The 9635-nt window shown below is 41.2% G+C and overlaps 1 protein-coding gene across 1 annotated transcript; it reads right to left on the bottom strand.

Moving 5' to 3' along the window:
- Nucleotides 1-782: 782 nt before the first annotated feature.
- Nucleotides 783-8132, bottom strand: fusip (FUS-interacting serine-arginine-rich protein 1). The gene is given in 6 exon segments (NM_001139978.1): nt 783-1917; nt 2198-2254; nt 2394-2571; nt 2791-2894; nt 3830-3934; nt 7976-8132. Coding segments are annotated over 6 exon segments (816 nt in total). The 5' UTR covers nt 8041-8132; the 3' UTR covers nt 783-1610.
- Between the last annotated feature and the right edge of the window lie 1503 nt (nt 8133-9635).

The raw sequence follows: 9635 nt of genomic DNA, 5'->3' as shown, positions 1-9635 counted from the left end.
ATTGGAAAAAAATGCAGGACTAAATGTAAGTCGTATAGAGTATCTTTAAATCCAAAAGCTGAGAATGTTAAAATTAGCGTTATGATTTAACACCCACAGTTGATATGGTTACCTTACACATTCCATTGCGAAATTTAGTATTTTAGGTACCAAAACTTACAAGTTAAAATTGGAATCAAATGGAACATGTAAGCTATTGAGTGGAATATTTGATATATTTTTTTATGTTTTGGTTACTTTGCTGTTGTTCCAACTGTTCAGCTCAGTTTAAAGTTTATGGTTCATACCAAATTCAAATCCTATTCTTTCTCATTTTATCCATTCAACCTATATTGATATAGATTTTTTAATTAAGCTTGTGTGACCTTTATCAAGATGAAAATAATTTCCTCCCAAATCATGTGTATGGTATTAGAATTCAAGGTATTTTGTGTATAGTGATACTACAGAATGAAATATATTGCTAGGTACAGATATCCTCTGCTTTTAGTTGATATCTCAGTAAGACTGGTGATTCCACAGCGGTTTGAATTCTAAAACATCCCACATGCAGAAACGCAAGCAAACAATGTCTGATAGAATGCCACCCAAACTAGATAGCTACCATTCATTTTTACACATTTATTACTCAAGATACAGTTGCATATACAGTGGAGTATAACTGATATTTAGAAGGAAGGAAGACTACACTTCTTGAGTTGCTGTCGAAGGAAACAGATTATAGAATAATACAAGCCACCATAGGAACCGTTGAGTATGAAGCACTAACACAGAGAGAAGGATCAAGGTCATGTTTTTATGTCAGAAAACAATACAAAATACAACAGGCTGTGTCAAAACCATAGCGACTAAAGCAAACTTAGAAACCTTCAGTTGACAGGACGACACTACTGAAACGATTTAGAATTCCTGGAAGGCATGGAAATTAGGGCTATCAGAATGTATTAAATCAAAACAGGACTGCAACATGGGCCTGTATCGCTGAACAAATCTTCACACAAAAAAAAAAACAGCACTAGAAAATGAACTGTGGCTAGTGGCTCTTATACAGGCCACGTAACTTACACTACAAATCATCCCAACTGTGTGGAACGGTGTCCAATCTACCCGACTAGATAGTCAAGGTAATAATTTTAGTGACCAGGGCCAGGATTCAATCTGATCAGCCCTTTTCGGCTATGCAACTTTTTTTAAAAAGCAATGTTTCCTCGTTTGCCGAGACTGCATTCATAGTAAACGCTGCATATGTTGACTCAATCGGAAATTACCTTTAAAATGTAATGTGTTATTACACAAATCTACCACTGATGGGATGCAATCCTGGCCTTGATCTTGGCTTGTACAGTACTTATAGCCCTGGGTCTTATGAAAGACAACCCTTTTACATAAGATATAATGACTAGAAACAGAGGGTGTAAACGGCAGGACATTTCTGGGATTGATGGATTTAAAAACAGAAGGATACCATGTTTGTCTTTCCTCAAAGAAAAAAAACGGGGGAAAAAACGAAGGAATATCATTTTAGCAAACAAACCAACCAACAACTGTTCCATGAACATTCAATTATCCAGCAAGACACAACTACTGTCAAAAAGATCCAACAAACATGTTTAGTGTCCCCCTGACTTGCGTCCAGTCCAGGACCTGGAGCGAGAGCGGGACCGTGAGAGGGAACGGGAACGTGAGCGGGACAGGGAACGCATACGGGACGATGCCTCATCCCGAGGTTCATAGCCACCGGGGGCTTGGTGGAAGTCGCCATCTTGTGGGCTCAGGGATTTGGAGTGGGAACGAGACTTTCCTCTGGACTCCCTCTGGGCCCTGGGCCTGGATCTGGAGTGAGAAGGGGAGCGGGACTGGCTGTGGGGGGAGTGCCCAGGAGGGGGTCGTCTGTGGTCACGTGGGGGTGGTCTGTGCCTGTGTAAAGAACAAACCATTGGATTATTAGAATCACGCTTCCACTGATGAAGACAGCAAAAGTGACAGAAGATCACAGCCAACTAATGATTGATAAATTAATTGAAAGTGCCCAGAACATGGCTTTGTGTACCTCCCAAATGGGTCCATATTCCCTATATAGTGCACTACTTTTGACTAAAACCCAATAGGTCCTGGTCAAAAGTAATGTACTACATAGGGAACAGAGGTGCCATTTGGGATGCAATCATTGTCAGTGGTTCAGCTGTGAAGGACCCACCTGTCGTTTTCCGGGCTCCTGCTTCTTCCTCTACCACCGTACATCCTTCCACGGGAGCTGGGTAACAAAACTATATTGTCAAGCAGAATGTACACAGCAGAACTGACATTTTGTAGAAGCTTCGCAGCTTGAAACCCCCCCACCCCATGGAGTTATTTGAAGCATGCTAGTTGGAAAACACTAGAAAGGGCCTTACTCTCGGGGACTCTCAGAGCGTCTGGGCCGGCGCTCGTAGGATGGGCTGCGTGACCTGCGTCTTTGGTAGCTGCGGCTGCGAGAGCGCCTACGACGGCTGTCCCGATCATAATCACGATCATCATGCCGCGAAGAGCTGCGCGAAGATCCCCCCTCTTTCCCTTGCATCTGATTGGGTGCTGTGACGTAAAAATAAAAGGGTGCTTGGGTAAAGAGAAAAACCCAACTAGCAGACATACAGTACCTAGTGCTTTAGCTCTACTTAAAAGTATTACAGTTGCACCACGTCAGGTAGAAAATACATGTATTTGAACTTACAGCTGAAAGTAACATCAGTAAATTGCTCAATATGGTACATAGTTACTTCAGCAAACAATAAATTGGGGTAACTGTCTTACTCTTTCGATCTCCCTGCGCGAACTGGATTTCAATCTGTCGGCCACACACCCACTTCCTGTCCAGGTTGTGAAGAGCATCTTCTGCGTCGCGCACATCTTCAAACTTGCTGAGCTGTTAAGGTTCTTACCTTGTGGTCTTATGTGGTTAAATTCTTTTCAGCACAACTGTTGTAATACAATGCATCTTCTGCTACTTAATCAAAAGGGAAGCCATATTGGCTGACAGTATAAAGCTAAACGTAGGTTCTGGAACACAATTGTTAAGTGCATGTTGGGTTCTTCTGAAGATTAAAGATGAGGCAAACATGTTTCAATAATGTGTCGCTAATTTTATGGCTTTTACCAAGTAACCAATACTGCTTCAGTTTCAAATGATATTGTTGAAGGCAAAATATATTGATAAGAGTACAATTATAATTTCTTAGTTCAATTAAGAATCAAATTTAGCATATTGGCTATGTATTGATTGCTTTTCCTGTAATATATTTGTCGATTCATTTTTTTTTTTTGGAGGATACAAAATAATTCAGGTTTGTTACCTTAAACACGATCGACTTTGACTTACATCTTGATCTTTAAGCTCTTTAACCGCCTCCCAGAAGAACTTGGTTTCCTGCTTGTCTTTGCCCTTTAAAATCTCTTCCCTTTGCCTCTTTCTTTTGATGACATATCCAAGCCTCGACTCCGTCCCCTCTTTCCTTTGTCTCTTCAAGCTTTAAATTCTCTTTCTTTTTCAACCTTTCTCCCTCTCTCTGTTTCTTGCATCCTGGCGGTCTTTTGCTGCTTGTCTTTAGATCTACTCTACACCGGACTTTCCACAACAACTGGATACCTTTACATTTTCTGGGGCAACAGAGAAATGTAAGTTAGATATTAAAAAGTTCTTCAGCGTGTACATACAGAAACAGTCACAGCAAATCAATTATACAACCAAAACTCAATGCTTGAAGACACTGTCTGAGAAAGCATGTTAAGTTTACACCACATTCAAAATTACAACACAGATTTCATAACTCTCACTGTAGAAGGGAAAGGATATTGAATATATGCAAATCCTCTCGGTCGGCGTGAATAGAAGTCAAGTGGAATGTAGACATCTACTACAGGCCCATAGCGACCAAACTCACGCCGCAAATCCTCAGGCCTGAATACCGTAAATAGATAGAAATTTCACTTCAATGACCTGGAGGAAAAGTCTTAAGTTCCAGAATAAAGTGGCACCACCATGGGAGCCACGGACAGACCGCTGAGACCGGTGGCTTCTGTTGGGCAATATGAAGATACCACTTCTTTGCATTAAAAACACAATTGAAACTTTTTTGAAGTTCATGCACACTCTGAAATGTATCTTAGTTCCAAGAAGGGTTCAAATTCCCTGTGTTAGTAGCCCAAAGGCCGGCAGATCGCGATATTTAGTCGTTTCAGCTTACCGGCCAATGGGAATATTATGCAGCCAGCTATACACTCGTATCCCCTGTGAATTTTAGGATAAAATAATGAATTTGGCCTTTACTACTATTGCACATACATACGCATTGAATAACACATTCATAAAATGGCAACAAAGAAATGTCTTTGCTCTATCTAGGAGGAGATAAGGGAGCTCAGGATTTATTTTTTAATTAAACATACATAGTACCAGTCAATAGTTTGGATACACCTACTCATTCCAGGGTTTTTATTTATTTTTACTATTTTCTACATTGTAGAATAATAGTGAAGACATCAAAATTATGAAAATACTCATATGGAATCATGTAGTACCCAAAATAAAAGTGTTAAATAAAAATATATTATATATTCTTCAAAGTAGCCACACTTTGCCTTGATGACAGCTTTGTACTCTTGGCATTCTATCAACCAGCTTCTCCTGGAAAACTTTTCCAACAGTCTTGAAGGAGTTCCCGCATATGCTGAGCCCTTGTAGGCTGATTTTCCTTCACTCTGCGGTCCAACTCAATTAGGGTGAGGTCGGGCGATTGTGGAGGCCAGGTCATCTGACGCAGCACTCCATCACCCTCCTACTTGGTCAAATAGCCCTTACACAGCCTGGAGGTGTGTTGGATCATTGTCCAGTTGAAAAACAAATTATAGTCCCACTAAGCGCAAACCAGATGGAGTATCACTGCAGAATGCTGTGGTAGCCATGCTGGTTAAGTGTGCCTTGAATTCTAAATAAATCACAGACAGTGTCACCAGCAAAGCATTCCCACACCATCACACCTCCTCCTCCTCCATGCTTTACGGTGGGAACCACACATGCGGAGATCATCCGTTCACCTACTCTGCGTCTCACAAAGACACAGCGGTTGGAACCAAAAATCTCACATTTGGACTCAGACCAAAGGACAGATTTCCACCGGTCTAATGTCCATGGCTTGTGTTTCTTGGCCCAAGAAAGTCTCTTCTTATTGGTGTCCTTTAGTAGTGGTTTCTTTGCAGCAATTCGACCATGAAGGCCTGAATCATGCAGTCTCCTCCGAACAGTTGATGTTGAGATGTGCCTGTTAGTTGAACTCTGTGAAGCATTTATTTGGGCTGAAATTTCTGAGGCTGGTAACGCCAATGAACTTATTTCCTGCAGCAGAGGTAACTCTGGGTCCTCCTTTCCTGTGCCGGTCCTCATGAGAGCCAGTTTCATCATAGCCCTTGATGGTTTTTGCGACTGCACTTGAAGAAACTTTTAAAGTTCTTGACATTTTCCGGACTGACTGACCTTCATGTCTTAAGAAATGATGGATTGTCTTTTCTCTTTGCTTGTTTAAGCTGTTCTTACCATAATATGGACTTGGTCTTTAACCAAATAGGGCTATCTTCTGTATACCACCCCTACCTTGTCACAACACAACTGATTGGCTCAAACGCATTAAGGAAAGAAATTCCACAAATTAACTTTTAACAAAGTAGGTTCATTGAAATGCATTCCAGGTGACTACCTCGAAGCTGGTTGAGAGAATGCCAAGAGTGTGCAAAGCTATCATCAAGGCAAAGGGTGGCTACTTTGAAGAATCTCAAACATAAAATAAATGTAGAAAATACTAAAAATAAAGAAAAACCCCGGAATGAGTAGGTGTGTCCAAACTTTTGACTGGTACTGTTTGTATGTATATGTATTCCCCTTCCCATGTTTAACCCTTTTTTGGGTAGGTACAAAACCACATCCATACTTGCATGTATTTTTTATTTTTTTAAACCAGTACTGGCTACCTTCAGACGAGTCCCGTGACACTTGTGGGGGTCGTAGAGCAAAATGGAGACGTGTTTGTGAGAATCTCCCTTTTCCACAGTGGGGTCACAGTTAGTAGCCCAAATGCTACCAACAGAAGTTGACACACAGACTTCAGACCTGTGACAATTGTGGGGGCCGCAGAGCCAAACCGTTCAGACGTCTTTGTGAGAAGACTGATTTTCGGGATGTCTCATGGTCTGACAAACGTCACTGTAGCTCGGCTATCTACCACCGCAGATGCGGAAGGCCGCCTATTGATATGCAGCTCATGCAAAAAAAAAAAATCTAACTTAAACTGACGGATATTGATGGATTTATTTTTATTATGTTACTTGACGCACCAGTGCGGCAATAGACTTGCAGCAGTCTCTCCCCCCTGTTCTGATAGTTTCAATGACATGTATTTGATTTGTTAGCATGAACTCATTTACAGAACAATATTCAGTTTTAATATGATGAAACATTTATGAAGTGAAATTATCATGTTTAAATGAGATTTAGAGTAGAATAAATAGATTTTTACCCCACATTAATTCATGTAATGATTGTTTTGTTTACAGGTTTATTAAGTGATATGTTCATAAACTTGTGCAATCTGAAAAGTGTAATTAATAGTAAATGAATATACCCTTTTTTATGGATCTGAATGCTGCCACTAATAACCCCATTTCTCTCTCACTATGCCTGAGGAAACCCTGGCCTGATGATTCCTGGCTCTGCATGTCACCAATACACCTGGTTGATCTGCCTATCCCATGCTGCAGGCTAGCTGGCTTGCCCTGGACTGATCTCTGACTACCATACCTCTTACCACCACATCCCTTGACTGCCTAAAACATTAAAGACCACCTGTCCTTACAGTCTTGAAGTGTTCGCACCCTGTATTCATTATAGGTTTAGGCTGGATATCTGTAAAACACTGACAATTCCTGGTGTAAAAAGGGCTCTACAAAATAAATGTGATTGATTGAAGTGTGCCGCCTTCCATTTCCTGATACATAAATCAGATAAGATTGACATACCATATATGTTAAATCAAATAACTAATTTGAATATGTAAACAGACAATAAGCTGGACTGTGCATTATTTGAGGAGACAGTATACTGGTCTTGGTGAGGAAATGGTGATAGTGTGATGATGATGATGACTGGGTGATATGGTACATGATATTATATTAAAGGATTTCTGGAAACACAATTTATTTTGAAACTATCATACCAGTTGTGGGAAAACAGACTGCTGCAACATGATTGGTAGAACGGGATACGCAACATCCGGGACTAGCATCAGCATGGTAGTGGGAAATGGCGTTTCATTAAAGTATGCATATTTTCAGCGTTGTCGCCATGAAATCGATTATCGACGACTTTTCTGCCTGAATTGAGAATGTTTAAAGTACAAACCGGTCCACGGGGGATATGAGTGTATAGTTAGTTGGCTGTATAACGTTGCATTCCCCTTTGGACGTTAAGATTAAACCTCAGTATCGCCACCTGTCTGCCTTTGGCCTACTGTGTTACTATGTGTAGGCCTGTGTATGTAGTGTTGTTTTTGCAAATAAAATACCTGGCTGTTACCTAGATAGAATGACATGTTCCCCCTAACAGTCATATGTTTAAGCCATTTATATTAGAATTCCATAAAGCAAAAGCGGAGTTTTTTTCCCACCGAAGTGTGGACCGGAAGCTACAGCAAGCTAACGACGTTAGCTCATTAGGCAGGGCAACTAACTAATTCGAACTATTGCCAGATTGATATAGCTACAAACGTATGTTTCAATCTGATCTAATGATATTAGCTTTCTTTTGATTTTTATGGACCAAGATTTGAGTCTAGCCACCTCGGGTCTAGCTACCCCGGTAAGGTCAAGTCAGGCCGAAGCGCGTGGCTAGCCGATTAGCGTCAAATTCTTTAGTTGACTCGACTAGGGGGATATGTTCAAAATGTGTACTCACCTGGATTCATCGGAAATGTTCCTAATGAAAAGCGATGTATTTGGAGGTCTCAAATATCTGGCCATGCTCAAAATATTCAGCAAGAACGCAGCTTTACAGCAAATATTTATGCTATGTTTTGGCTTTACGCGCAGCCAGAGATTGTGGCGCAGCTACGTGGAAGAAGGAATGCGCAGGCGCGTCCTCTACTTCGCAGAAGTGAAAGCACAAACAAAATCTGCAACATCTGCTGTTTTTATTTAAAATTGTGTATAACCAGAGAGTCAGATGAGCCTTGCATGAACACATAAATAAACAATTTAGGTGGCGTTATCACAGCATGCTGAGGAAGCAGCAATATCCCTACTGTAGGTACTGAGTCGGTGGTTTTGTTAGAGTAACATAAAATAATCTCGGTGGGTTTTGTTTCAGGTCCCAACTAGGTAGGCTACCTGAAAACTGCCTGTAATTATGACAATCTTTGAGGTAAAATAATAATACAATTCTAGAATTTTGTATCATTACTGCCTGCATTTTGAGGCGTTGAGCCAGTAACCGAAAGGTTACTGGATCAAATCCCAGAGCTGCGAAGATAAAAACAAGTTTGTTGTTCAGCCCCTGAACAAAACACTGTTCCCCTGTAGGTCGTCATTGTAAATATAAATGTATTCCTAACCGACTTGCCTAGTTAAATAAAAAACTCCATGCTTGCATATTTTTTTTATTGTGTTGGCCTGGGCACTCTGGAGCAAGTTTCATCAAGGATCTCTCTGTACTTTCCTCCGTCCATCTTTCCCTCAATCCTGACTAGTCTCCCAGTCCCTGCCGCTGAAAAACATCCCCACAGCATGATGCTGCCACCACCATGCTTCACCGTAGGGATGATGCCTGGTTTCCTCCAGACGTGATGCTTGGCATTCAGGCCAAAGAGTTCAAGCTTGGTTTCATCACACCTGAGAATCTTGTTTCCCATGGTCAGAGTCCTTTAGGTGACTTTTGGTAAACTCCAAGCGGCTGTCATGTGCCTTTTACTAAAGAGTGGCTTCCGTCTGGGCACTCTACCATAAAGGCCTGATTGGTGGAGTGCTGCAGAGATGGTTGTCCTTCTGAAAGGTTCTCCCATCTCCACAGAGGAACTCTGGAGCTCTATCAGGTTCATGGTCACCACCCTGACCAAGGCCCTCATCCCCCAATTGCTCAGTTTGGCTGGGTGGCCAGCTCTAGGAAGAGTGTTGGTGGTTCCAAACTCCTTCCATTTAAAAATGATGGAGGCCATTGTATTCTTGGGAACCTTCAATACTGCAGAAATGTTTTGGTACCCTTCCCCAGATCTGTGCCTCGACTCAACCCTGTCTCGGAGATCTACAGAAAATTGATTGATATTTGCTCTGACATGCACTGTCAACTGTGGGACCTTATATAGACAGGTGTGTGCCTTTCCAAATCATGTCCAATCAATTGAATTTACCACAAGTGGACTCCAATCAAGTTGTAGAAACATCTCAAGGATGATAAATGGAAACAGGATGCACCTGAGCTCAATTTCGAGTCTCATACCAAAGGGTCTGAATACTTATGTAAATAAGGTAGCGGTTTTTTATTTTTAATACATTTGCAAAGATTGCCAAAAACCTGTTTTCACTTTGTCATTATTGGGTATTTTGTGTAGATTGCTGATTTA

Source organism: Salmo salar, chromosome ssa27, assembly GCF_905237065.1.
Source record: "Salmo salar chromosome ssa27, Ssal_v3.1, whole genome shotgun sequence".
Taxonomy (NCBI): domain Eukaryota; kingdom Metazoa; phylum Chordata; class Actinopteri; order Salmoniformes; family Salmonidae; genus Salmo; species Salmo salar.
The sequence above is the reverse complement of the archived record's forward strand: the minus strand, read 5'-3'. Positions and strand labels throughout refer to the sequence as shown.